Here is a 26,832-nt window from a genome sequence, read left to right as displayed (position 1 = left end):
GTCCTCAAGTGATCCCCATTTGTACCTTCGGTGCCAGAAAATCTTTGTATAAAAATATATGACATGTATACTTTTATATATATACAGGTGCGTGGTATTTTACTAGAAGGTTCCCTATCACCTAAAGATGCATACAGAATATATTAGACTGTGCATTTGGCACATGGTGATTATCATGCTATATATCAATCGAGTTTTACGATTTTATTTAATAAAAAAAATATCTCATAAATTGAATATGATATGAATATTTAAATATTCAGTCGTATTTTAATAAATAACTAATATGAATTGTGAAATTCACCATTTTTTTTAAAGATTATAACAATGATTATTTCTACTCTTTATTTCAAAGAATATCATTCGAATCTTGTTTCTTAAATTAAAAAAAAAATTCAATTGAGAAAGAAAATTTCCTTTAGATTGAGCTACTGGAGGGTGACAGTTTTTTGATTCTTTCGAGTTTTGACAAATTTAGAGCTTGGTGGGTCTGTGTTGGGCGGCCTTGGAGGCCCATCATGCCTTGTACCTCAAGTCTCTATCTCATTTAGGAGTGAGCAAAGTCGGTTGTGGGTTGGTTTTAGTCCATTTTTCGTAAAATTGATCAAAAATTTTTACCAAATTAACCGACTGAACCGCAACCCCCCTAAAATCAATTTTGATCGGTTTTTGGGATAGACGGGTCGATCGATTTCGGTGTGATTTTAGGAGATAGTGGGCTCAGTTTGATTTGAGTGAGAAGCACCGGTAATAGGCACCAGTATGGCTGTATGAGACGACTGCTGGCCTAGGGTTCAACTAGAGAGGTAGGAGGTGGCAAGGCCAAGGAGAAAATAAGGGGCGTCGGGCTGTCGGGGGAAAGGGAGAAAATATGAGAGTTAGGCTCCGACGGTCTGCAGAAGTGAAAGGCAGGTTTTGGGTTTTTGAGGATGAATTTCCTCTGTTACCCTTATGGGCAGCGGAAGGGAAAGTATGTAATGAGGGACATTTTTGTACTTTCACCATCCATGAAAACCAAGGCAATCACCGACCAGTTATTCAGTCGGTTCGGGAGGAAAGGAGTCCCCCCCGAGGATAGAGCCGATCAGCCGACGAGGCCAATTGGCATGACCGCTGCACACTCCTAATCTCATTGCTTGGGAATTGGTTACAAAAATCGACGGTGGCAGTTGATTGCTCGGTTGCAACTGACCACTGCACACTCCTAATCTCATTGCTTGGGAATTTGTCCCAGCACAGTATCAAAACAAGTTGACAGTTGGGGAAAACTTTCTAAATCTGTTATTGCAACATCCAATTTTGTATAACAAATAAGGAAAGGATTACATGTGATTCACCATATATCCCGGAAAAAGTCTTAGCCCTCATGTGTGTGGATGTTTCAGACTAATTTATTACTGCAATTAATTTTTTAGAATACAGAACTATATCAGTAAATTCCAACCTTGGAAATTAATTCGATCTTCCTACCCGACCACCGAACGCTAAAATGTTCTTCAATTTGACAGTAGAAATTGAAATTTATGATCCCTAATAAATAAAGAAAAGACCTATTTGGGTTTAGAAGCATTGAAGCCAAAAATACCAACCTTCACTGCCAGTACAGTCCCATAATGTGTCCTGTCATCCACATTAACCTTTGCCATTGTCACCGCTTTTGTTGTGTTCCAGTGTCATTTTCATCTCTCTGTTCTCTCCCTGTTCACGGAAGTTGAACAACTGAGTACGAGAATCTTGTTGCTGTTCAGTTTTGACCAAGTGAATGCACTCAGAGGCATTTAATATCCTGATTAATTGCAAGGAAGCAGAATAGGGAACATCTTCTTTGTAGACCTCTTTGCCAACAGTTTATGTTTAAAATACTCGACAATTTTTCTCATTAAACCCATTCATCTAAGACTGAGTTTCTAAGAATATATCAAGAATTTCATGCATCTTGAAGTTCATGCACACTTCACGCATTTCCCAGCTCAAAGTTTTCAGTGTTGCAACTATTTCTTCATGTTTTGGATGTGCATTTTGACCAGAGAAAAATGAAGTAACTGTACCATGCAGGTCAATGAAACTCCATCCTGGGAGTTTTCTCAAGCCAAGAGACCTCATTTGGGACCATGCTTCCCCCACGCTATTCCATCTACTCATGGAAGCATAACAGTGTGCTATCTGAACATAGTTTGCTGCACTTGCAGGCCTCAACCTGATGACATCTTGGGCAATAACATCACCAAGTTCCAGGTTATCATTTGCCCGACAGGCATCAAGGAGTATGCTTAAAACATCAACAGCGGGCTCTGAAAAGTTCCCCTTGTAGAAGTTGTAAGCTTCCTCCACCCTTCCAGCTCGACAAAGGAGATCAACAATGCAAGCACGGTGCTCAAGTTCTGGTTGAATCCCAAAATCTCTAGCCATTGACTGGAATATGCTCAGACCCTCATCCACAAGCCCATTGTGACTGCAGGCAGAGAGAACTGAAAGGAAAATCACCTTATTTGGTTCCATTCCAGAGTGCAGAAACTCAAAATACATGTTTAAAGCCATCTCCCCTTTGCCATGACTACCATATCCTGCAATGATTGTGCTCCATGAGATTAAGTCCTGTTCTGGCATCACCCTAAAGCACTTAACGGCAGCGTCTAAATCACCACATTTACAGTACATGTCCACCAGAGCTGTATCCACCAAGATGCATGGCCTAAGACAACTTCTAATTACAAAGTTGTGGAACCACTTTCCCTGATGGAGAGCCCCAGTAGATGCAGAGGCTTGAAGCAGGGTGACAGCAGTTAATGAATCAGGTTTTTGAAGGGTTAACCTCATTTTATTGAAGAAGAACAAGGCTTTAGATAAATGGTCATTTTGGGCACATCCAGAAATTATTGCATTCCAAGAAACCAAATCCCTTTTATCCATCCTCTCAAAAACTGCACAACTTTGCTCCAAATGACCACACTTGGCATACATGGTAACCAGAGAGTTTTGGACTGGAATGTCTATTGTCAATCCATGCCTTAAAATGTAAGCATGGATGGAGGTCCCTAAATCAAAAGAACCCAACTGTGCACATGCAGCAAGAGCACTAGTTAGGGTGGCAGTAGATGGCTCTACTCTTGACTTCATCATCTGATAGAAAACTGTCAGTGCCTTGTCCGCAAAATTATTTTGCACTAGCCCAGAGATCATTGCTGTCCATAAAACCACATCTTTTTGTGATACCCCTTCAAAAATCTGATATGCAGCATCAGTTGTCCCACATTTTAAATACATAACCATAAGTGCTGTTTCAATATGCGCATCTGAATCAAACCCACTTCTTAAAATCTGCCCATGCACCACCCTTCCTATATCAGGCGTACTCTGTGCTGCAACAGCAGTAACCAAAGAACCAAAAGTTTGCTGATCAGGTCCCATATTTTCTATCTTCATTGCATATAAAAGTTGCAAAATTTCTTCAACATTCCCTAACTGAGCATAACCTGAAATCAAAGAATTCCATGAAATTTTATCTTTTTGGTCCATCAATTCAAACAAACCTCTTGCTTCCCCAATGCTCCCACATTTACTATACGCATTTAATAACGAATTTCCCACAGCTATATCGGACTCAAAGCCACATAAAACCGCACATCCATGCAAAGCCTGCACGTGTGCTACCTCCAATGCTCCAGAGAGCAAGCTTAAGAAAGTAACCGGACTAGGCTCAACCCCATTGTATCGCATTTCATTAAGCATAGAAAACGCATTGCCCACGTCACCACCACGACCATAGCAGCCAATGATGGCAGTCCAGGGAACAACATCTCTGTTTAGCGTTTTATCAAAAACCTTGCGAGCGTGTTTCGTGTGACCGAATTTCGAGTAAAAATTGATCAAAGAAGATGCAGTGTAAGAATCTGAAGAAAACCCACGAAGTATAACGTGTTGGTGTACAGAAAGGCCAAGGGAGAAGAGGTTTAGAGACGTGCACGCTTTGAGGAGGCTGGGGAACGTGTAGGAGTCAGGAGTGCTAGAGTTGAGCATGGTCGTGTAGGTGACGAGGACTTCATGGTAGGACCCTTGTGACGAGAGGTTGTTGATGATGGAATTGAAGGATTTAGTGCTGCTGGTAGGAACGGATCTTATTTTGTTCATCACTCATCCTATCTTTTTGAAAGGCACCCAGAGTTGAATCTTGGGAAGGTTTTACAAAGACTAGTTCTTTGCTTGTATGTCTAGTTCATGGTTTATACCCGTTTCATCATGTTAGTAAGGTAAACGCTACACCAAGCCAGAGGGTTAAATGTTCAATTGAACTACAAGAATTGAATTTCAGATCAATTGAATACAGTTTTATTAGCATCATTTGGATGGAATAAACAAGTTCCATGGCTTCCAAGATCAGTGTACTTTCTCATTTTCAATATATGGTTACAACCACCGTACAGGCTGGGATTGAACCACATCAACCCAGTGTAAAAAATAACATCCTGAGGATCGAGTTGAGTACAACCCTTTCTATAACAATGCAATGACGATCAAAGGAACGTGCTTGTCATGTAACTAGTAAGCTAGTTTCATTTTTTCTTTGGATATTCCCTCGCCCCAAAGATGGTTGATCCAATTCTGACATTGGTACTGCCCATTTCAATCTGCAAAAACAATGAGAGAATCCATTAGATGAACAGTCTCTCCTACCCATTTAAAAGAATGTAATGCTAGATAGTAATATGAAAATAATCCTTACAGCTTGCTCAAAGTCACCAGACATGCCCATTGATAGTTCACATTGCTCTTCAGGTATTCCAAGTGCCTTGCAGACCTCACTTCTGCAATTTGCTAATGTCTGCCAATATCAAATTGTCTTGTAAGAAAAATAAAGAAACACTCAAAAAGAAGTAAAGATAAAACCAAAATAGAAAGGGCAACCACCATGAAGTTCTCTGGGGTTGATGTATAATCAAGCATCCCAATTGTCATCAATCCACAAAACTGAAGGTTCGGGCAGTTCAAACTAACATGTTTCACAAGTTCCACACAACCTGAAGGCTCAACACCAGATTTTGCTGCAATGATATGAAGCAGAGCAATAATCTCAGAACACACTAACTGAAGGAAGTAAACTACAGGAAAGCAACATACTTGTTGGCAAATATAGTCAACCTAATCACACAGCATATTCATCTCCAATGATCAAGAGTCTTTTTCTACTATTTCTAGCACCATACATATAGAACATAGTATAGAAATGAAGGCTGTAAAAACACAACCAGTTTTATCTGGTAAATTCGATAACAAAGTCATGGGAATAAGTTTGAATATGCAACCCTTAATACTACAACATTATATTTGATGCTAACATGATATAATAAACTTACATTCCTCTCCACTGGTATTCACCTGGACTAAGACCTTCAAAGGCTTTCTTTCAAAGCTGCCAACTTCACGATTAAGATGATTTGCAATCTGGCACAAAAGAAAAAGCAAGGTGCTCAGTGATGACTGATGAGTGATGAAAAAAAGAACAAATATTTGACTGCATTATGACCAATGTTCTCGACATTATCAATCAATTGTTATGCCATAATGATTATTGATATGTAGGAACAGAGTACTTTATAACACCTTAACTTACCTTCTCATCATCTACAGTCTCCACCATCGCAAGGTTTGGCACTCCAGCTGCACAACAATGAATGATAAGTTAATACGATCCACACATTTCTCTCCAGAACTACAAGGAAAACCAAGTGAAGTAGAAGTTCTCTTTCTAACATGCATGAAAAAGGGGCAGCTTTTAAACTAATAAACTAAGATGTGAACATGATTCAAATCCCAAATCAACAAAACACTGTTAACCCACAAAGAAAGTAGTACTAATCTTCCAACTGTTTTAGTTCCTAGAACAAAAGGGTAAGCATTGAATTTCCATCTACGAATCTTTCTTACCAATCAAAGGCTTCACTTTATTGCTCTGTAAATTCCCAACGAAATGCCACTCAGTGTCACCTGGAAGCTGCAATTGCACAATCAAAAACGGTTAATAACAAATAAGGTCTCTAACTTTGGTGTTTTTCATTCTAAATGAATGAACAGAAAATCACTTCTTGTATGCAACAAACACTGACAAATTCGATGCTTTTACAAAAAAAAGAACCTGAGGGGCTTTTTCGACTAGTTCTTGGACGTAATTTTCTCCGAAACAGCGATGACCAGCGTCGTAGACTTGGCGAAGGATAGAGACGGGTTTCGTCTTGCTGACGGCAACCACGCGGATCCGCTGCGATTCCCGACCCGACCGTTCAGCGGCCTGGTGGACTCTCTGGAGTACAGACCGGATAGCCGCTGCTGCCACCCCATCCATCGCCGCCGATGAGGCTGCCATCTCTGGTTCTTGTTGTTTTCGTTGTTGCAGGTCGTTGGCCTCACACTCTTCTGGATTGTTCATCAGCGCTTCTTGTGATCGTGTTTCCCTCGCTGTCTTTTTCTTTCCTTTTCCTCAGTTCAGCGTCAAGATTAGGCAAGACGGTTGCGTTTTAAGCTTGGGATAATGCGGTGCGTTGGATCATGAATACTATATATTTTAAATATATTTATATAAATATTAATAATATTTTTTAAATATACCTCAAAAATACCTTCATTTAAATCGAAATAACCAATTAAACAAATTGAAAAAAGTAATTTTCGATTATTTTTTATTTTTTATTATAATTAGATCAGTTTCAATTATTTTTATAAAAATTTAATCATTTTGATTTTTGATATTATAAAACCGAACCAATCAAATGCTCATTTTTAAATATCATTTAAGTTTTGACATTTCTAATTATTAATACTATATAGACTTTCTAATTTTAAATTAGTATTACCACTTCTTAGAGCATGGAATAAATTTACAAAATTAAGCAAAGGGTTCTCCCTTGTTATTGAAAGCATAAATATTTTGAAAATGTCACTGAAAAATGATTAAAGTTGGCTAAGATCCTAATTCCTCCGCTTCTTGCCAAAGTATACACAAAGGAGAGCCTAGATTTGTTCTGAAGCATAGATTTCGTTCTCATCAAATGCCATCTGCTGTGGACTTTTGGACTTGATCCATCTGTATATTTCCAATGCTACAGCGGTTGAAGCTAAAACAATGAGCATCCCAACGTAAACCCACCTCCATTTCTCTGCGGCATGGCTTTTGACATTGCTGATCCCTTGGAATATGTTGGCTATGCTGAGAACAATCAGTGCATACCCTAGGAGATGGTGGTATATCTCCCAGCACTTGCGGCATTCATCTTCTGCCTTTGGTTGCAGCCACAGGGCTGACATCTGAACCCACAACAAGAAACTTTGGTGAGATGAAAATCTAAGCTGAATCTGTTGCTTGATTAACGGAAAGAAAGGAGGAGGTCTGCACTTACTTGTAGAGTTGCAAATGTGAATATGATGATTCCTAGAATGCGATGTGTCTTCAAAGTGTATTGTTTTGAAGAATTCCCCAGCCATAGGCCGATTCCCCATCCAACTGTACCAACTATGTACCCAGAACTTTGACACAGGACGTATAGATTGTACCATTCATTGCATTTCAAAGGAAATTTTCTGAAATTTCTGGCAATTATTGCTCCGGTGGGCAATAGAAACCCCCATCCCAAGATGTTCAGAATGCCATGCACCTGTTAGAGTCTCATGCAAATCATTTTCATGCACTGTTTGATTAATTACAATCTCCACAAGGGACTATATACATTCAGTAATTTTACATACATTCTTTAGGTGATGCCGGTGACGCCAGGTTCTTTGACCCTTCCATGGTCTAAGGCCTGCTGTTGCACCAGTTTCCGTGCTCTGAACTGAAGCAGCTTGTATCTGGTGCTCCATATCTGACAAAGTTCTGTCAACTTGCCACTCCTGGTTTTTTCCAACCAGTGTTGCGAAAGAGAGCTCCTCATTGCATACAGAAACTTGGGCAGAGATTGATGGCAAAGGAAAGATCAAACTGAGAAATACAAGGCAATAGAAGGTCATGATCTTTATATATTCAGTGGGAAGACAATAAATATCAATTTCTGAAAACTGTTTTTCTCAGCTGCTTGTTAGAATTGTGATAGGAACAGCAATCAATGAAAACAGTTTCTTTTGCTCCCCACTAACAGAATAGTTGCAGTGCTATTATAAACTATATGGGATTCTCAGTCTTAATCGAAACTTGTTTCACATCTATGATGTACAAACATTTCACTTTATGTACTATTGGCTTGTCTAGAATATGTGCTTTTCTTACCAAACTGGGGAATCATGTCTAGCTTTAATAGCATTAAACAATAAGATATTGTTCTCATCTTTAGCAGGCTTTTGCTTTTCTAGCTAGTTTTTCCACATGCTTTTCTCTGTTCCCTTCTTTTTCCAAACAAGTGTGTTAAAGCATAATTGGCAATAGGTGAAGAAACTGATCAAACATGTAAACTTGGCTTTCAAAAAGTTGATTTGAAGTTAAAAGCCTAGGAGTTGCCAATGGTGGAAGAGGCTCACTAGGCTCAAAAACCATGAATTGAATCTGATATGGTGGGGGGTTGAAATTAAATATGTTTGACCTGATTATAGGTCTCAAGGATGCCCTTCTCTTCATCTTCCTTTGGTTAAAAGTTTGATAAAGCAAGTGGCTAAATTCAGTGATGGGTTAACTGAATAATGGTAAATTGGTACTATATGAACTGTTTTCCATCTTACTTGAAATGGAGATGCATAATCAATGGGAGAAGCATCCTTTCTTCACATCCAATCAATTGATTTCATTTCAGAGACATTCAGTAATTTACAAGCAGTCAATTGAATTAAGACCACACACCATAAAGCAAAACTTGTACATTCAATTTCCTAATGTCAACTCTCTTCCAAACATGTCTATAAAATCCCATCTCCTTCCATAAACCAATCCCAACACCAGCTTCTCATATTTTCCCCCTCATTAACACAGCAATGAAGTTGCTGACGATCTTCTTCACACTCTCAGCAACAATTGCTATCCTTGCTGCAACAAGTCTAGCTGACTTTGATGAAAAACAAACTTCATTACGAGGGCTGAGCCGCTTCCTAGCTCAGCAGAACCTCAAAGCCAATGTGACATGCGACAACTTTCCTCGCATCTGTCGTCTGAAGAACAGCCCAGGACCCGATTGCTGCAAGAAGAGATGTGTTAACGTGAAGACAGATCGCATGAACTGTGGAATGTGTGGGTACAAGTGCAAGTATGGTGAAATATGCTGCAAAGGGCAATGCGTCAATGCTTCATTTGACAAAAGAAACTGCGGTGGCTGCAACAAGAGGTGCAAAAAGGGCGAATTCTGTGTTTACGGAATGTGCAATTATGCTTGATTTCTTTGCTATATTCCTTTTTTACCTTACAATTTTTACATGTTCTTCGTCACACATGAAACCTTTTGCTAGAACATGCAGGGTATTGTGTTGACTAAACGAAATATATAGCACATGGTAATTATATTGATTAAGAAGCATAATGCTTTAGTTAATCCTCTATATATATTAATGTTTCAGAAGGTAGCGTGGGAATGGAATAAACTGACAAGAAAGAAAAAGAGATTTATAATGGGAAATTTTCCTAAGACATTTTGCCAGACATTGGGCTAAAATTTTCAATTAAATACCCTTATTTTTATTAAAAAGGGGGGAGAAACACATTACCAGTGGGTGCACTTGAGAAAGAAAATTGGCACTTAATTTCCTTAATGAAAAGTATATTCAAAATCCTCATTGCAGGAGGGCCAAACACTGGCCAAATGTTAGGAATTGGAAATTGGAAAAATTGGAAGTCAAAACTAAAAATCGGAATAGAAATGTAAAAGGGTAGCCGTATGGTATCAATCAAAGGAAAGGAAAATAAGAGATTTATTATCTCAATTCTCAAAAAAAAAAATATTAAGTGCTTCTTTAACAGATTGAATTAAATCAGAGTACGGAAAGTCATTTGCCTTTGGAATTTTAGCAACGTGGGCTATGGGGTTTCATTTGGCCACGAAAAGAAAAGCCCTTAGTTGAGTAACTCTTCCAAATTTGACAACTAAATTTGGCTTGGAAGTTTTTTTTTTCTTAGCAGAGGTGAGTTGATCATGCATTGATTTAATTGGTATATATGGGATATATAATTAATTAGGGATGAGTAAACGATTAAATCGATTAATTCAATTAAGAATTTTTTTTAACCGAATCGATCGAAAATGAAATATTAATCATATTAGTCGTATGATGCATTCAAGTCCAATTTTTTTATATAATAGCTTTAGGATCGTGAATTATTTAATTCGATTAATCCAATAAAATCTTACTAAATCGAAACCATTCGAATTTATTAATTTAATTACACTTGCCTCCGAATTAAACAATCTAATTTAGTAGATCAATTTAATCGAATTTATTCAATTAATTTAGTTAATTAAATTTTAACCGAAAATTGCTCATCCTAAGAGATGTCATTTGAGTCTAAGTTTTAATAGGGAAGTTTCGTCTGCAGCTTCAATGAGTCGATATATGTATATTTTTCCAGGCAATTTCTTGGTTCTACTCCTCTTTCCAATTTTCGATCCCAACATATTTCAAATATGATTCTCAATCGTGTGCCTAACTTTCCACATTGAGCTACTGATAATGACACCCACTGTGGAAATAGTTGTTCTTATCCCCCTGTTTGCTGCATATAAATACTTCACCATACTTCCATTTCCGAACAACAAAAGAATATATCTTTATATCCCACTCTCTCTTCCTCTAAGCACATTTAATTTCATTATGAAATCATCAAAGATTATGTTTACCTGGCTAGGACTAGGCATAGTGGCTTTGGCCATTACCCTGTCAGCGGTGCAAACTGTTGCCCAACTACATTCAACTACGAATGAGGAGAACCCCAATGATCATTTTCCCTTGCCCAAAACTGAGGAGCCATCTTATCATCAGGGAAGAATTGGTCGTTTCCTTGCTGATGGGCCCCGGGCACCAGCTCGAATGACCTGTGACAAGTACCCCACGGTTTGCCGCGCCAGGGGAAGCCCCGGCTCGGACTGCTGCAACAAGCAATGTGTCAACGTGATGACAGACAAAGGGAACTGCGGAAAGTGTGGCAAGAGGTGCAGCTACTCGGAGATGTGCTGCCAAGGGAGGTGTGTGAACCCATCGGTCGACGAATACCACTGCGGCCGCTGCAACAACGCGTGCAAGAAGGGAAGCTCGTGCCTTTATGGGCTGTGCAGCTATGCTAATTAGGCTGGCTGGCTTCTGCTTTCTTTTATGATTGCTTTCTTTTATTCTATCATCTACTAGTAGCTAAGGAACTCAGCAAGAGTCCATCACTATTGTTTCTTTGATGAACTTTTTCCAAAATTCATATATACTGGAATCCAAGTTGTTATAATAATAAATCATTTTGGTCTCATCTCAATTTTGATGGTATAAATTATTGGTATTGGTATAAGAATATTTCTTGGTTTATGATCGAGACGAGGGTATCTAAATATATCTTTTATAAAGTAAAAGGTAAATAAGAAAAATAATAACCAAATTATAACACATTAGATAACTTTATTGTAATAATAATATAAAAAAATATGCATGCATATAATACGTATTAATATATGATTACACGAAAACTTTTTCTGGTTATGCAACTAATCATAACATTATCTCTTAGTTCGTTAATTTTTATTAAAAATAAATGTTATATATATTAACATATAAATAAATTGTTTGTAAATTAGATTTCAAACAATTTAAAAAAGTTACAAACAATTATACTGAGAATTTTAAGTCAATAATCAAAATAAAACGATTTTCTTAAAATACCACAACCTTCACCATTGAATAAAATGGAAAGAAAAGATAGATTACTCAGTTTAACAACAAGCAATGCGATGTGGTTATCTGACAATGTGTAAAGTTTGAGTTGTATGTTGCTAATTTTTGAGATTGTGTTTAGATTGCATTATGTGCCTTAGTGTGTTGTTTGGCTTAATCGTAAACATTTATGGGCTGGGGGTTTTGTTGATGGTGTCAGGAGACAGTGCTATGTTAGATTTTTGTATATGCAACGTTGAGGTTTTAAGTCTATATGCCTTACATGTATGAGCATAAAGACTTCAAATCTTCTCTATATTATCTGTAGGGAGAGTTAATCTTGATTCCAATGAAATTTTACTTTTCAAAAAGAAAAAATTAACAACATGCAATGTCATTCAAGGATGGTAGTAACTATGGGAGTGACCAAAGTAATGAGGGGAGTAACCAAACTCCCATTTTAGATGAAGTACACTATCCTCGGATAATCTTGGAAGTTTCAACAATTTTTCGCATTGCAGAAAGTTATTCATTTCTAGTCGTGCATCCAGCTCAATGACTATATCCTCTAAGGAACCAGCACTGTCGAAAATCAATTGCACAAGCTCCAGAACGGGATCTTCTAGAATGAAATTTGTCATTCGGATTACTTTCAGGTTTGCACTCGAACAAGAAGAACGCAGCAGTTCTAGCATCAATGCATCATGTGCACTACCGTAGGGTCCATCAGACTCTATGTGAAGAGATTCAAGGTTAGGTGCCTTCTGCAGTATGTAACCCAAGGCTCCGACATGAGAAGATCGAAGGTAAAGCTTGATGTGCTTAAGATTATTGAACTCAAGCATATCATTTGGAAACACTCGATCAAGGTACTGCATAAGGGAAAGAAAAATAAGACATTTGTTTATAATCAATGCCATGGAAAAACAAAACATGAGAGAATGGCAACCTTACCTCCATAATAGACAATGATAAGTCCAAATCCTTTGCATTGGAAACTGCATTAATCATATTCTTCAAAAAGGAGCGATCACTAACATCCCCGTGGAACCCGTAACAGCTATCTATCTGAGCATTGCTAAGATTGGACAAAACCTCCTTCTGATCATCAGAACCATTTAGCACTAGACCATGAGACATAAGATCAAGTATATAGTTGCGAATGATTAAAGATTCAAGATTTTGACATTGCAGTAGTTGATTGGGGAAGTTGTAGGCCAAAAGAAAACCATTTAGGTGCATGGTCTTCAAGTTAGGGAAGCAAAAGGATTTCGGAAATTTGTTCCCCGAAAATGCTCCGAAATCCAGCTTCAATATCACCAAGGTATTGCATACAGTTAAGTTGCTCTGAGGTGTATGATAAATTTTTCTAAAGCCAAGATCGAGTTCTTCTAGATCATCCTTCATCATGACAGCTTGAAACCATCTAATAAACTCAGGAGACTCAAGTCTTTCTCGGGATGAAAGTTGAATCTTCTTAACTTTTGCCTGGGGGTGAAGCAGGATCTTGTTCAAGAAGTTCATAAATTTTGAAACTTTAACTGTTTGGTTATTGATCCCGTCGTCCCTCAAGGAAACATAGGGATGTGAAACCCATAAATCTTTCCACCTCTTTGATAGAACACCGGTTCGAACTACATACTTTGTTGGAAGAAAGGTGAGGATGTGTTCAAGAAGTGAATCAGGCAAGTCGCTTATTCTATCACGTTCCCCTTCCATCTGATCTAACATAAACGATGAGGGAAAAGAATAGGATAAGATATTAGCTTGCAATCTATTCATAATATTATATATACGCTTTTCGAAAGGAAAAAAATTCAAAGATATTCACATAATATTTTAATAAAAATAAACTAACCGTTACAATTTTATTTTTTGAAAATGATCTAACGGTTATAACTAACTTAACTCTTTCTTTATTTTTCCGTTTGGATAAATTTTTAGTCATTAATTATAAGAAGTGACTTCAAAAATGCAATTCTATGGACCACCAACAAACATCGTAATCCTTTAAAAATAATATTCATCTACAACCTTATTAAAAACTATAATAGTAAAATCCAAGGCATTTACTTTGAATACATTTTCAAAGAATCAAACTCAATAGTTGATAGATTATCAAAACAAAGATTGTTCTGCTTAAGAGAGCTAATTGAGTTAATTTATGTAAAAATTATTAACTTTTATCTATTTACGCGACTTTTTACCAATATATTAGAGTTATATAATTAGATCTATAAACTGAAAAAGAGTTTTCACATGTATCTAAAAAATAAAAGTTTTCTTCATGAAAAATTGAGGGCTAAATCTCTATATACTTTTGGGATGTGATCGAATATATATATATATATATATTGATGAAACACACCATGAATATACCTTTACTGTTTAATGTATAACCTCAATGATTAAATGATTTAACAAAAAGGAACAAAAAGAAATCAAAACTTTTGGGAATCCATTCATCGAAATAACACAAAAAAAGACATATATATATTAGCCAAATCGAATTACCTTGGAAAAATATGAGGTTGGTGGCTTTGATTTTCGATAACGGTGTCGGCCTCTCAAAGTAGTCTTACTCTGAATCATTAGCAAGGAGAAACACGAGTTAGGTTCTGATTTGTGTTCTAGATAAAAGGATTAAACCAAGATCTTACCTTGCAAGATTGCTCAACGACGTTGTTGTTGTTGTTTGATCTGTCTTTGGCAAACCCTGTAAGCAATGAACGTTACTAGGCTGGATAAAAAGTTTTTGTATGATAGATAAGGGATTAAACCAAGATCTTACCAGGAAGGCTTGTAAGATTGCTCACCGAGGTTGCTGTTGTTTGATTTGCCTTTGGCAAACCCTGTAAGCAATGAACGTTACTTGGCTGGACCAAGTATTTGGTATTTATAGAAGAATTTGGTTTAAAAAGTTGTGTCTATTTATCAAATGAAAGATATATTTATATTTATTTATCAAGAAAAACTTACATTTATGTTTATTCATAAAGTATTATTGTATTATGAAAAAGATACATGTTTTTTTTAAAATGATAAAGAGTAATATGGCGCGAACGTATATTTATATTTAAATTTAAATCTCGATGGCGCGGATTTAAAATTTCTATTTAAATTTCCGCCTCACTCTTACCACTGGAACTAAAAATAGATAATAATTTTTTCATCAAATATATATATATATATTATATAATATATTTATACATAATCATTACTATAACTTACTATATATATATATATCTAAAAGCTACGTAACCAATTTTCATTAATTTTACTTCAAATATTTTGAAATTTTGATGTATCTTGAAATATATAATTAAGTATTTAGGAAAGTAATTTATACGTCTCAAAATCAAAACTAACTTGATTTATCTCCTCTTTGTTTATCTATTATTTGAAAGCTTTAGATTCAGAATATTTTTTATGAATCGAAGATGAGTTAAAAATTAAGATGTTAATAAATTGTAAAAATGATTACGTGCCTGCAAGTGAAAGATTAGAATGTAATAAGCAGATTGGTTGTGTAACGGATTTGTAAGCTAAGATAGAAATCATGAATACCCTGACATATTTGAACAAACAGTACATGGTAGTCTCGTGTAAGAAAATGGTTATGCACTGCATGTTGACCTGTCTCCTTAATTTCATGCCAACTCACTATATTTGACTGCCATTAATGGCACCCTTTTTTTATCATTTTGTAATTAAAAAGTTCACTGGCCCTGGCTCTGGCCTGTCGATTTTAACTGTTTGAGGGTACAAAAAATCCTCTCTTTTTTTAAAGAATATTTTAGTGTATTATTTATAGTCTCTGATAAAAAAATATATACCATGTCTTACTGTTTTCATTAAAACTATGTTATCATCACAAAGTTTACTTGGACTCTTGGATGGGAATATGAGATATTATAACTCAAATATATATATATAAATATTTTTTTTGCTCAGTATATATATATATATTAGATCCAATCAATTTTTCAGAAAACAAAATCGAGCATTCTCATTGGTATATCTTTTCCATCAATTTATGAGTCAACAATTTATACAAAATCGAAGAATTATCAAATTAAATTTACAACAATTGAACACAAAAAAATTTCATTCAATATCAGCGTCTATCTTTATAGAGAAGCCAATTTCTTCACAGATTTTGTAGTCAAAATGGGGGTGGATCATGGTAACATGTTCTATGCTAGCTGGTGAAAGAATTTCTACCTCCCAATCCTTGGTGTGTCAAGATGATGAAAGTAGAATTTGCTTTGGCCTGGGCCATCACACACACACTCTCTCTAAACCAATCATAACTTAACTTAATTTTATAAATTTATGGATGATTATATCATAGGCAAATGCATGAGATGATCTCATTGTAATGCGAATAATTAAATGAGATAATTTCATTGCAATAATTGAAATGATATATATTATATTATTTATTTTAATATTTAAAACATTTAAATTTCACCTAAAATTTTTTAAATAATACAATGTAGAAAAGTATATGTTAGTATAATGCTAATTAATATATAATCTTTACTGAAACTTTTTTTCTCCATATGTTCACTAATTATATTAGCTAAATCGAATTATCTTCGGGAAAAATAATTTTACATGGCATAGCCCTGACAAGCCTGCTTGTCACGGAACATGTACACATAATTATACTAATTCAATGACCATATCTTCTTTCTTATATTTCCTGTTTTGATGTTTGTTGCCTAATCCAAACACTTATGTAGAGTTTGCTTTTTTGTCTTATAATAACGTTTAATGAATTCCATTGCGAAACGCACCGTATTTTGCAAGCTTCTCCTTGCCACTAGAGCGGTGTCGTTTTTGGTTATGCTAAGGCTAATAATTCAGAAGATATCTTCCATGTTGAAAAAAGAAAAAAAAATGAATTCAGATGATTTTGACATCTTCACCAGCATTAAAAAAGAAAAATAATTTTTTTGTGCATTTTTAAATTGAAAAATTAAGTCTTTGTCTGAAAAATTATAAATAAAAAATTATATTTTTTGTATGAAAAGTTATGATTTTTTTTATTCAATCAATGTTGGTATTTTATTATATGTAAGAAAACATTACAACATTCTAAACATAGAACATTACGACGCATATAAAAGTTGTGATTATTAGAAAGTCATAGTAATTGAAAAGTTATGTCACATATGATTGTTGTAATTATTGGATTGTCAATGATTTTTTATGGGGAAAAATATGTCTTTTGATAAAGTCACATTTGGAAAAATAGTTTTAAATCTAGAAGTTGTGAAACAAATGAAAAACACCATTATTTAAAAATTTGGATATGAAAAGTTATTTTTTCATATTATAACTCAAAATTATAATTATAGGTATTTTTGAATCATATTGTAGCTCAAAGTCCTCTTTGTATATTTTTACTAGAGATATAGTTATCAAGCTCAAAAATGAATTGGTTGTGAATAGTTTCAAGACTATAGATGCTTGAGAGCTTAAGTTTACAACATGAAAAAGAGAGATAGATGACTCAATTTACAACCATCGATGAAGGAAGTAACAAAAGGCGTAACGGGTAACCAAAATCCCATTTCACATGCAGCACACTATCCTTGGATAGTCTTGAAAGTTTTGACAATTTTTGCAATTGCAGAAAGTTATTTATTTCAGGTCGGTCAACCAGCTCAATGACTATATCCTCTAGGGAACCAACACTCTCGAAGATCAATTGCACAAGCTCCAGAACAGGATCTTCTAGAATGAAATTCGTCATTCGAATTACCTTCAAGTTTGCAGTTGAACAACAAAAACGCAACTGTTCTAGCATCCCTGTATCATGTACACTGCCATAGGGTCGATCAAACTCTATGTGAAGAGATTCGAGGTTAGGTGCCTTTTGGAGAATGTAACTCATTGCTCCAACATGAAAAGATTGAAGGTAAAGCTTTATGTGCTTAAGATTATTGAACTTTGGCATATCATCCGGAAACGTTCGATCAAGGGCTAAGTACTACGCAAGAGAAAGAAAAACAAGACTATTATTTATTTATATCAATGCCATGAAGTAACAATCAAATAGAACAAGAAAGAGAGGAAACCTTACCTCCATGATAGATAATGATAGGTTCAAATTCTTTGTAGTGGACATCACATTAATCAGATTCTTCAGAAAAGAGCGAGCGCTATCTTTCCCGCGAAACACGTAAGAGCAGTCCATTTGAGCATTGAGAAGATTGGGCAAAGCCTCTTTCTGTTCAAAACAATCTAGCACCGGATCATGCAACATAAGATTAAACATAAAGTAGCGTAAGATTAAAGATTCAAGATTTCGACATTGCAGTAGCTGATGGGGGAAGTTGTTGGCCAAAAGAAAACCATTTAGATGCATTGTCTTCAAGTTAGGGAAACAAAATGATATCGGAAATTCATGTCCTGAAAGTGCTCCAAAATCCAACTTCAATGTCACCAAGGTATTGCATGCAGTTAAGCTACTCAATGGTGCATCGCAAAATATTCCAAAGTTGAGATTGAGCTCTTCGAGACCTTCTTTCAAGACAGCTTGAAACCATCTACTAAATGTAGGAGTCTCAAGTCTTTCTTGGGACGAAAGTTGAAGCTTCTTAACTCTCGCTTGTGGGTGAAGCAGAACCTTGTCCAGGAAGTTCATAAACTCTGTAACTTTAATTCTCCGGTTACGGATCTCATTCTTCAAAAAAAAAATTTCCACTTACTGATTGATAAATTTTTACTTTCAGCCATTCTATCGATTAACCCGTCATCATTCAATGAAATATAAGGATGTGAAATCCATAAATCTTTCCATCTCTTTGACAAAACACCAGTTCGAACTGCATACTTTGTTGAAAGAAAGGTGAGGATGTACTCAAGAAGTGAATCAGGCAAGTTGCTTATTCTATCACGTTTCCTTTCCATCTGATCTGACATGATCTGTATGAACTTTGTACCAATTAATAAAATACTCGAAGTAACAAAGTAATGGAATAAAAAAGAAGATAAAATTATTTTAGCTTGAATGATAATTCCACCTGCTACAATGTATTTAATAACTACGAAATTGCTTGGATTGTCACATTTCTAATCATTTATTTCCTTTGACAAAACTAAAATTTAAAAGACATTCACATAATGTTTTCTAGAAAATAATCTAACGGTTATATTTAACTTAACCTTTCTTTATCTCTTTATCTAGATAAATTTCTCCTCATTAATCATAGGAAATGATTCCAAAAATACGATTCTATGAACCACCAATAAACACAATGTTAGTTTGAAAATAAAATTCATCTACAACTTTATTGAAAACTATAGAAACAAAATCCAGATTCCTATGTTCACATGTTATCAAAGAATCTAACTCAATAATTGTCGGATTAGCAATAAAGATTCTCATAAAAGAATTTATCGTTTTTTTTTTGTAAAGTTCTTGTCGACTCACGTGACTCTTTACTAATCTCTTAGTCTTATATGAATGAGCTCCCTGTCCTTTCAATTTATTAGATTAAAAAGATCAGAATATATGCTTTTTAAAAAAAATCAGATTTTATAACAAAAATTTTAAAATAAGATTTTATTAGATTTAGAAGTGAAAAAGAGTTTTCACATGTATCTGACATAAAAGTTTTCTTGATTCATGAAAAATTGAGGGCTAAATCTCTCTCTATATACATCCCTTTTGGGAAGCGATCAAGTATATAGCTTTCTTCATGGAAACCACCATGAATTTATTACTACTGTTTACTGTATGGCCCAATGATTTAATGATTAAAAAATGATTTAACCAAAAAGAATAATAAGAAATCAAAACATTTGAGAATTCATTCATCGAAATAAAACAAAAGAAAAAGTAAAAGGGACATATATTTAGTCAAATCGAATTACCTTGGGAAAAAAATGAGGTTGATGGTTTTGACTTTGGATGACTGTGTCGGCCTCTCGAACTGGTCTTACTCTGAATCATTAGTAAGGAGAAACACGAGTTAGGCTTTGATTTGTGTTCCAGATACAAGGATTAAACCAAGATCTTACCTTGTAAGATTGCTCAACAACGTTGTTGTTGTTGTTGTTGTTTGATCTGTCTTTGGCAAACCCTGTAAGCAATGAACGTTACTTGGCTGGATCAAGTATTTGGTATTCTGAGGACAAAAAAGTTTAGTATTTATAGATGAAATTGATTCAAAGAGTGTGTCTATTTATCAAGTGAAAAGTCCTGCTTCAATTTATTTATCCAGAATAACTTAAATTATGTTTATTTATTAAGTATTATTATGTTATGAACAAATACATGTTTTTTTTTTTTATAAGAGAAGGTAATATGGCGCGAACTTAAGATTTATATTTGAATTTAAATCTTCGTGATGCAAATTTAAGATTTCTATTTAACTCTCCGCCTCCTCTTACCACTTGAACTAAAAGTAGATAATAATTTTTTCATCAAATATACATATAAGCTACGTAATCAATTTTCATTAATTTTACTTCAAATAATTTGAAATTTTGATGTATCTTGAAATATATAATTAAGTATTTAGGAAAGTAATTTATACGTCTCAAAACCAAAACCAACTTGATTTATCTTCTCTTCGTTTATCTAGTATTTGAAAGTTTTAGATTTGAATATTTTTTATGAATCGAAGATGAGTTAAAAATTAAAATGTTAATCAATTGTAAAAATGATTATGTGCCTACAAGTCAAAGATTAGAATGTAATAAGCAGATTGGTTGTGTAACGGATTTGTAAGCTAAGATAGAAATTGTGGATACCTTGACATATTCGAACAAAGAGTACATGGTAGTCTCGTGTAAGAAAATGGTTATGTAGTGCATGTTGACCTGTCTCCTTAATTTGATGCCAACTACTTCTTTACTATATTTGGCTGCCATTGATGGCACCCCTTTTAATTAAAAAGTTCACTGGCCCTGTTGATTTTTACTGTTTAAGCGTGCATGCAAAATGTCCTTTTTAGAATATTTTAGGTTATTATTTATAATTCTGATTAAAAAAACATAGTATATCTTATTAATGTCATTAAAACTATTTCTATTATCACAAAGTTGTTTTGTTTTTTGGGAATATCACAAAGTTCTTTGCAGCTATTTCTTCTTCGAGCTCACAATGTTTTTAGTAACAGTAGTTAAAGAATTTGAACTGTGAGACTTTTTACAGGCATTTTAATTAATATAATACAACTTGTTTGAGAAAAAAAATTTATCTTCTCTAAGAAACCAGCACTTTCCAATAACAATGGCACAAGCTCAAGATGGGGAATTTTTGGATTGAAATGTTGTCATTCGAATTAGCTTCAGGAATTAACATACGTGAACAACTAGAACGCAGCTGTTCTAGGAACAAAAGGGAATTAAATTCCATGAGGAACGAGTATCCGAGTATTTGGTTTATTAGTTGGTGTATAATTTTTCTACTTAAAGAGTAGGATTCGAATCTCCTTTTTCAAATTATTAAAAAAAAATTTATAAAAAACGATTTGACAAAATCAGAGATATACGTTTTGCATAAGAGACTTTTGTTCTTGTTGGTAAGTGTCTAATCTTTGTAACAATGTCAAAGAGATGCAATCAATCGTACAAAGTTAGTTTTATGCGTACAAGTCAAAGACCGAAATGTAAGCAGAGTGCTTCTGTAACGGATTTGTAAGCTAAGATTGAAAATTTTGGATTTCTTTCGCATATTTGAACAAAGAAATCTATGGCGGTCTCATATAAGGAAGCTCTTACGCATTGCATGTTGACCTTTCTTCTTTACTATAATATTTTGGCTGCTATGAACGGTACCCTTTTGTATCTTTGCTTTAATAAAAAAGTTCACTGTCCCTGTTGATGCTAACTTAAAATGTATGCATAATGTCTTTTTAAGAATAATTACGTCAATTTCGAAAAAAAAAATCGACGCTTGTTATTCATTTAATTTTTTAAATCAATTTATGTACGAATTATGTATACAAAAACGAATTAATTTCAAATTAAATTTGGTCAACAATTGAACAGAAAAAGGAAAACAATTTTCAATAAAAAGACAATTCAACCGCAGACTCTAACAAGCAAACTATGCAAGGGTTGGGAAACTGATGAAGTGATGGAGAAATGGATGGAATATTTCGCCTAATTTTGCAGTGTAAATTTTCTTTGGGAGGGCCTAACTTCGTTTACTTCATTATTTTATGCATACCGTTGAATTGGACCATCCCACTAATGACAGTATCGACGAAAACGAGCTCATGCAACTCGTTTACCTTTTCTACATGTGAAGCATCCAAAAATTCTTGTCTATAAATACCTTTAGATTGCTCAATTCTTGCTCCACAACCAAAAATTATCGATCCCAATCTAAGAAAACCATGAAACTTGTCAAAGTTTTCTTGATGTTGGTCTTGCTCATGGCCTTGGCTATCACTCTCTCCGCCGCAGCACCATCTGAAGAAGAACCATTGGTTGACAATGACGATGATGCAAGCGAAGTTGCTGATGATCTTCTCCCGTCGGCAGACGGCCAAGAACAACGTACTTCTCTCCGAGGAGCAAGCCGGCTTCTTGCTCAGAAACCTCGGGCCGTGATGACATGTAACAAGTACCCCAGAGTCTGCCGTGTGGCGGGCAGTCCGGGGCCTGATTGCTGCAAGAAGAAATGCGTGAACGTGAAGACAGACAGGCTCAACTGCGGGATGTGTGGTAAGAAGTGTAAATACTCAGAGATTTGCTGCAAAGGGAAGTGTGTGAACCCAATGTCCCACAAAAGACACTGCGGGGGTTGCAACAATCAGTGCAGCAAAGGAAGCAAATGTTTGTATGGGATGTGCAGCTACGCATAGAAACCAACTTCAGCAGACCTTCTTCAAGAAATTTTGATCCAATGATCAAGCTAGCATATATGTTTATGTCACAGTCAATTGAATTATAGATAAGGGTGAGCCATCACAATTTGGTGGATTAATTTCGCCAAATATACGTTGATTTTTTACTTTAATTATGGTTTCAATGATTTCACGTATATAGATGTTCTTTATACAATTTTTAAATTTAAGTAATATAATTATTTAGTTCTTTGTGCAATTAAACAAAGAGTTTTAATCTAAATAATATAACTATTTTTTGGTATTCAATTTTGAGATATATATAGTGTGATGTCTCTCTCCTTTTCATATATATATATATATATATATATATATATATATATATATTAACATATAAAGTAAAAGTATTCATAAAGCAGACTTGAAAAAATTTTAAAAAGTTTTGAACTATTATATTGAGAATTTTAAGTCAATAATGAAAATAAAATGATGTTCTTAAAATACCACAAACCACGATAAAATGGAAATGAATTACAACATGCAATGTCATTAACGAAGGTAATAAGCTAATAAGAGTAATTAAAGTCCCATTTTAGATGCAGTATACTGCACTCGGGTAGTCTTGGAAGTGTTAACAATTTCTGGCATCGCAGAAAGTTATTCATTTTAGGTTGTTCAACTAGCTCAATGACTATACCCTCTAAGGAACAAGCACTTTCAAAAATCAATTGCACAAGCTCCAGAACAAGATCTTCCTCTAGAATGAAATTCGTCATTTGGATTACCTTCAGGTTTGCTCGTGAACAACAAGAACGCAGTTCTTCTAGCATCAATGGCTCATTGCCATAAGGTCGAACAAACTCTATGTGAAGAAATTCGAGGTTAGGTGCCTTTTGGAGTATGTAACACATGGCTCTAACGTGAAAAGATTGAAGGTGAAGTTTGATGTGCTTAAGATTATTGAACTCGGGCAGATCATCATGGGCTAAATACTGCACCAGGGAAAGAAAAACAAGACAATTCTTAATAATCAATGCAGTGGAGAAACAAAACATGATAAGAGTGGCAAACCTACCTCCATGATCGACAATGATAGGTTTAAATCCTTTGCATTGGACACCACATTAATCATATTCTTCAGAAAGGAGCGAGTACTATCTTCCCCTCGGAAGGTGTAAGGGCAGTTCATCTGAGCATAGTTAAGATTGGGCAAAGCTTGCTTTTGATCAGAACAATTTGGCACCGAATCACGCGACATAAGGTCAAACATAAAGTAGGGTAAGATTAAAGATTCGAGATTTTTGGATTGCAGCAGTTGATGGGTGAAGTTGTTGGCCAAGACAAAACCACATAGCTGCATGGTCTTCAAGTTAGGGAAGTAGAAGGATTTGGGAAATTTGTGTGCTGAAAGTGCTCCAAAATCCAACTTCAGTGTCACCAAGGTATTGCATACAGCTAAGATGCTCACTGGTGCATCGCAAAATATTGCAAAGTCGAGATCGAGCTCTTCAAGACCTTCCTTCATGATAACTGGAAACCATCTATTAAACTCAAGAGCCTCCAGTCTTTCTGGGGCTGAAATTTGAAGTTTCTTAACTTTTGCTTGGGGGTGAAGCAAGACCTTGTTGAAGAAGTTCTTATACTTTGAAACTTTTACTGTTCGGTCACGGACCGATAAATTTTTAAATTCAACTATTCTACCAATTAATCCATCATGGCTCAAGGAAATGTAGGGCTGTGAAACCCATAAATCTTTCCACCTTTTTGACAGAACACCGGTTCGAATTGCATACTTCGTTGGAAGAAAGGTGAGGATGTGTTCAAGAAGTGGATCAGGCAGGTTGCTTATTCTATCACATCCCCTTTCCATCTGATGTGACATAAAAAAAAAAAGAAAAACGAATAAGACAGGATAAAATTATTTTGGCTTGAATGTTAATTCCTCTTGCCACAATGTATTTAATAATTAAGAAATACTTGGATTGTCACATTTCAAACCATTTATTTCTTTCCACAAGTGTATGGATTTTGCATTAATTATAACTATTTTATACAAAAAATTAAAATTTAAAAAGCATTCACGTAATATATTCAAGATAATGACCTAACGGTTATAATTAATTTAACTCTTTCTTTTATCTCTTTATTTGGGTTAATTTTTACTAATCGATCATAGGAAGTGATTCTAAAAACACGATTCTATGGACCACCAACAAACATCGTGCTCCTTTAAAAACGAAATTCAACTACAACCTTATTAAAAACTATATTAGTAAAATCCAAGACATTTACTATGAACAAGTTTTCAAAAAACCAAGTCCAATGATTGATAGATTAATAAAAGAAAAAGTGTTTCACATAAGATGGCCTATAGCGATTTTGTAAAAATTCTTAAGTTGTGTCTATTCATGTGACTCTTTACTAATCTATTAGCCTTGTATGAATGGACTCTCCACCCTTTCAATCTTTTAATAAAATTATATATCAACTTTTCATAAAAAAAAAAAACAGATATCAGATTTCATATTAAAATTTTAGAATAAGATCCTGTTCAAGTAAGGTGGTCAATAAAATCAATTTCGAAAAAAAAATAGAATAAGATATAATTAGATTTATATAATGAAAAAGAGTTTTCACATGAATCTAAAAATCAAAACTTTTCTTCATAAAAAATTAAGGACTAAATCTCCATATATACAGCCCTTTTGGGATACGATAAGAGTGTATATATATAGCTTTCTTAATGAAAAACACTATGAATTTATTTCTATTGTTTTTTTTTTCTCAGTCAGAAAAGAGATATATTATAAATCATTGACAGTACAAGTGAGCAAAACAGCCGCTTATAGCAACAGCATAAAACTCTGTATACATAGAGAGAACAGCAAACAAAATGGCTGGAAGACATAAACAAGAAATGGATTCAACTAATGGCTGAAAAAGCAGGATCTGCCAGAACGAAACAGGAGTAGTAGGACCAAAAACAACAAATGGCTGAAAAGCATAACACATATATCTCTACTGTATAGTGTATAATTAACCTCAATGATTATATGATTACAAATGATTTAACAAAAAGGAATAAAAAGAAATCAAAACTTTTGGAAATCCATTCATCGAAATAAAACAAAAGGGACATATATATATTAGCCAAATCGAATTACCTTGGGGAAAAAAAATGAGTTCGAGGGTTTCGATTTTGGATGACAGTGTCGGCCTCTCAAAGTAGTCTTACTGTGAATCATTAGCAAAGAGAAACACTGAGTTACGTTCTGATTTGTGTTCTAGATAAAAGGATTAAACCAAGATCTTACCTTGTAAGATTGCTCAACAACGTTGTTGTTGTTGTTGTTTGATCTGTCTTTGGCAAACCCTGTAAGCAATGAACGTTACTTGGCTGGACAAGTATTTGGTATTTTGAAGAAACAAAAGTTTAGTATATTTATAGATGAAAATGATTTAAAGAGTTGTCTATTTATTATGTGAAAAGTTATGTTTATATTTATTTATCAAGAAAACCTTACATGCATTTATGGTTTTTTTTTTTCATAGTTATTCATGATTAGGTATTGTCATGTTACGAAAAGATACCCGTTTTTTAAGTAAAAGAAAAAATAATATGGCACAAACTTAAAATTATTATTTAAATTTAAATTTCGGTGGCACAAATCTAAGATATTTATTTAAATCTCTGTCCCACTCTTAGGAACTAAAAATAAATAATAATTGTTTCATCAAATATATATACATAAAATTTAACATAACCATCTTCATCAATTTTACTTAAAGAATAAATCATTTAGGAAAGTAATTTATAGATCTCAAAATCAACTTGATTTATTTTCTCTTTATTTGTCTATTATTCGAAATTTTAAGATGGATCGAGTTTGATTTATGAATCGAAAATTATGTTAAAAAGATGTTAATTTAATTGTACAAATTTTTATGTGCCTACGAGTCGAAGATAGATTGGAATGTAAGTAGAGTGGTTCTGTAACGGATTTGTAAGCTAAGATAGAAGTTTTGGATATCTTGGCATACTTGGACAAGAATCTATGGAAGTCTCTTGTAAGAGAATGGTCATGCAGTGCATGTTGACCTGTCTTATTAATTTGATGCCAATTATTTCTTACAATATTTGGCTGCCATTAATGGCCCTTGCTGTTCACTGTTTAAGCATGCAAACCTGTCATTTTTAATGCGA

The 26,832-nt window shown here is 34.5% G+C and overlaps 9 protein-coding genes across 9 annotated transcripts; 3 read left to right on the top strand and 6 right to left on the bottom strand.

Annotated features, from left to right (window-relative positions):
* Positions 1,278 to 4,264, bottom strand: LOC108662624 (pentatricopeptide repeat-containing protein At4g04370). Its single transcript, XM_018123976.1, has one exon. The coding sequence runs from the start codon at positions 4,126 to 4,128 to the stop codon at positions 1,894 to 1,896; it is 2,235 nt and encodes a 744-aa protein (XP_017979465.1). The 5' UTR covers positions 4,129 to 4,264; the 3' UTR covers positions 1,278 to 1,893.
* On the bottom strand, positions 4,291 to 6,522 carry LOC18597204 (proline synthase co-transcribed bacterial homolog protein). Its single transcript, XM_007026085.2, has 7 exons — positions 6,131 to 6,522; positions 5,923 to 5,989; positions 5,609 to 5,655; positions 5,352 to 5,439; positions 4,906 to 5,039; positions 4,721 to 4,819; positions 4,291 to 4,625 (listed from the first exon to the last, which is right to left on the bottom strand). Exons 1-7 carry the CDS (start codon positions 6,419 to 6,421, stop codon positions 4,551 to 4,553), a joined length of 801 nt encoding a protein of 266 aa, XP_007026147.2. The 5' UTR covers positions 6,422 to 6,522; the 3' UTR covers positions 4,291 to 4,550.
* On the bottom strand, positions 6,878 to 8,155 carry LOC18597203 (cytochrome b561 and DOMON domain-containing protein At5g35735). The gene is made up of 3 exons (XM_007026084.2): positions 7,735 to 8,155; positions 7,389 to 7,643; positions 6,878 to 7,296 (listed from the first exon to the last, which is right to left on the bottom strand). The coding sequence occupies exons 1-3, from the start codon at positions 7,993 to 7,995 to the stop codon at positions 7,003 to 7,005; spliced, it is 810 nt and encodes a 269-aa protein (XP_007026146.2). The 5' UTR covers positions 7,996 to 8,155; the 3' UTR covers positions 6,878 to 7,002.
* On the top strand, positions 8,947 to 9,342 carry LOC18597202 (stigma-specific STIG1-like protein 1). The gene has a single exon (XM_018122879.1). The coding sequence runs from the start codon at positions 8,947 to 8,949 to the stop codon at positions 9,340 to 9,342; it is 396 nt and encodes a 131-aa protein (XP_017978368.1).
* Positions 10,715 to 11,387, top strand: LOC18597201 (stigma-specific STIG1-like protein 1). The gene has a single exon (XM_007026082.2). The coding sequence runs from the start codon at positions 10,771 to 10,773 to the stop codon at positions 11,242 to 11,244; it is 474 nt and encodes a 157-aa protein (XP_007026144.1). The 5' UTR covers positions 10,715 to 10,770; the 3' UTR covers positions 11,245 to 11,387.
* On the bottom strand, positions 12,210 to 13,530 carry LOC18597200 (FBD-associated F-box protein At5g22730). Its single transcript, XM_007026081.2, has 2 exons — positions 12,766 to 13,530; positions 12,210 to 12,683 (listed from the first exon to the last, which is right to left on the bottom strand). Exons 1-2 carry the CDS (start codon positions 13,528 to 13,530, stop codon positions 12,210 to 12,212), a joined length of 1,239 nt encoding a protein of 412 aa, XP_007026143.2.
* Positions 17,333 to 18,469, bottom strand: LOC18597199 (FBD-associated F-box protein At5g22730). Its single transcript, XM_007026080.2, has 2 exons — positions 17,906 to 18,469; positions 17,333 to 17,812 (listed from the first exon to the last, which is right to left on the bottom strand). Exons 1-2 carry the CDS (start codon positions 18,467 to 18,469, stop codon positions 17,333 to 17,335), a joined length of 1,044 nt encoding a protein of 347 aa, XP_007026142.2.
* Positions 22,151 to 22,808, top strand: LOC18597198 (stigma-specific STIG1-like protein 1). Its single transcript, XM_007026079.2, has one exon. It carries the CDS (start codon positions 22,176 to 22,178, stop codon positions 22,644 to 22,646), a length of 471 nt encoding a protein of 156 aa, XP_007026141.2. The 5' UTR covers positions 22,151 to 22,175; the 3' UTR covers positions 22,647 to 22,808.
* On the bottom strand, positions 23,195 to 24,498 carry LOC18597197 (FBD-associated F-box protein At5g22730). Its single transcript, XM_018122878.1, has 2 exons — positions 23,704 to 24,498; positions 23,195 to 23,620 (listed from the first exon to the last, which is right to left on the bottom strand). Exons 1-2 carry the CDS (start codon positions 24,496 to 24,498, stop codon positions 23,195 to 23,197), a joined length of 1,221 nt encoding a protein of 406 aa, XP_017978367.1.

Source organism: Theobroma cacao, chromosome 6, assembly GCF_000208745.1.
Source record: "Theobroma cacao cultivar B97-61/B2 chromosome 6, Criollo_cocoa_genome_V2, whole genome shotgun sequence".
In the NCBI taxonomy this organism is placed as follows: domain Eukaryota; kingdom Viridiplantae; phylum Streptophyta; class Magnoliopsida; order Malvales; family Malvaceae; genus Theobroma; species Theobroma cacao.
The sequence above is the reverse complement of the archived record's forward strand: the minus strand, read 5'-3'. Positions and strand labels throughout refer to the sequence as shown.

What these genes read in the sequence shown, in the direction of transcription:
- LOC108662624 (XM_018123976.1), bottom strand. Translation starts at nt 4,128, where the DNA reads ATGAACAAAATAAGATCCGTTCCTACCAGCAGCACTAAATCCTTCAAT.
- LOC18597204 (XM_007026085.2), bottom strand. Translation starts at nt 6,421, where the DNA reads ATGAACAATCCAGAAGAGTGTGAGGCCAACGACCTGCAACAACGAAAA. An exon ending in AGACTGTAGATGATGAGAAG is followed by an intron (nt 5,440 to 5,608) that starts GTAAGTTAAGGT and finishes CTTTTGTGCCAG; the next exon opens with ATTGCAAATCATCTTAATCG. An exon ending in CTGGTGACTTTGAGCAAGCT is followed by an intron (nt 4,626 to 4,720) that starts GTAAGGATTATT and finishes TTGTTTTTGCAG; the next exon opens with ATTGAAATGGGCAGTACCAA.
- LOC18597203 (XM_007026084.2), bottom strand. Translation starts at nt 7,995, where the DNA reads ATGACCTTCTATTGCCTTGTATTTCTCAGTTTGATCTTTCCTTTGCCA. An exon ending in ACCGGCATCACCTAAAGAAT is followed by an intron (nt 7,644 to 7,734) that starts GTATGTAAAATT and finishes AGACTCTAACAG; the next exon opens with GTGCATGGCATTCTGAACAT. An exon ending in TCACATTTGCAACTCTACAA is followed by an intron (nt 7,297 to 7,388) that starts GTAAGTGCAGAC and finishes TTGTGGGTTCAG; the next exon opens with ATGTCAGCCCTGTGGCTGCA.
- LOC18597202 (XM_018122879.1), top strand. Translation starts at nt 8,947, where the DNA reads ATGAAGTTGCTGACGATCTTCTTCACACTCTCAGCAACAATTGCTATC.
- LOC18597201 (XM_007026082.2), top strand. Translation starts at nt 10,771, where the DNA reads ATGAAATCATCAAAGATTATGTTTACCTGGCTAGGACTAGGCATAGTG.
- LOC18597200 (XM_007026081.2), bottom strand. Translation starts at nt 13,530, where the DNA reads ATGGAAGGGGAACGTGATAGAATAAGCGACTTGCCTGATTCACTTCTT. An exon ending in TATCATTGTCTATTATGGAG is followed by an intron (nt 12,684 to 12,765) that starts GTAAGGTTGCCA and finishes TCCCTTATGCAG; the next exon opens with TACCTTGATCGAGTGTTTCC.
- LOC18597199 (XM_007026080.2), bottom strand. Translation starts at nt 18,469, where the DNA reads ATGAACTTCCTGGACAAGGTTCTGCTTCACCCACAAGCGAGAGTTAAG. An exon ending in TATCATTATCTATCATGGAG is followed by an intron (nt 17,813 to 17,905) that starts GTAAGGTTTCCT and finishes TCTCTTGCGTAG; the next exon opens with TACTTAGCCCTTGATCGAAC.
- LOC18597198 (XM_007026079.2), top strand. Translation starts at nt 22,176, where the DNA reads ATGAAACTTGTCAAAGTTTTCTTGATGTTGGTCTTGCTCATGGCCTTG.
- LOC18597197 (XM_018122878.1), bottom strand. Translation starts at nt 24,498, where the DNA reads ATGGAAAGGGGATGTGATAGAATAAGCAACCTGCCTGATCCACTTCTT. An exon ending in TATCATTGTCGATCATGGAG is followed by an intron (nt 23,621 to 23,703) that starts GTAGGTTTGCCA and finishes TCCCTGGTGCAG; the next exon opens with TATTTAGCCCATGATGATCT.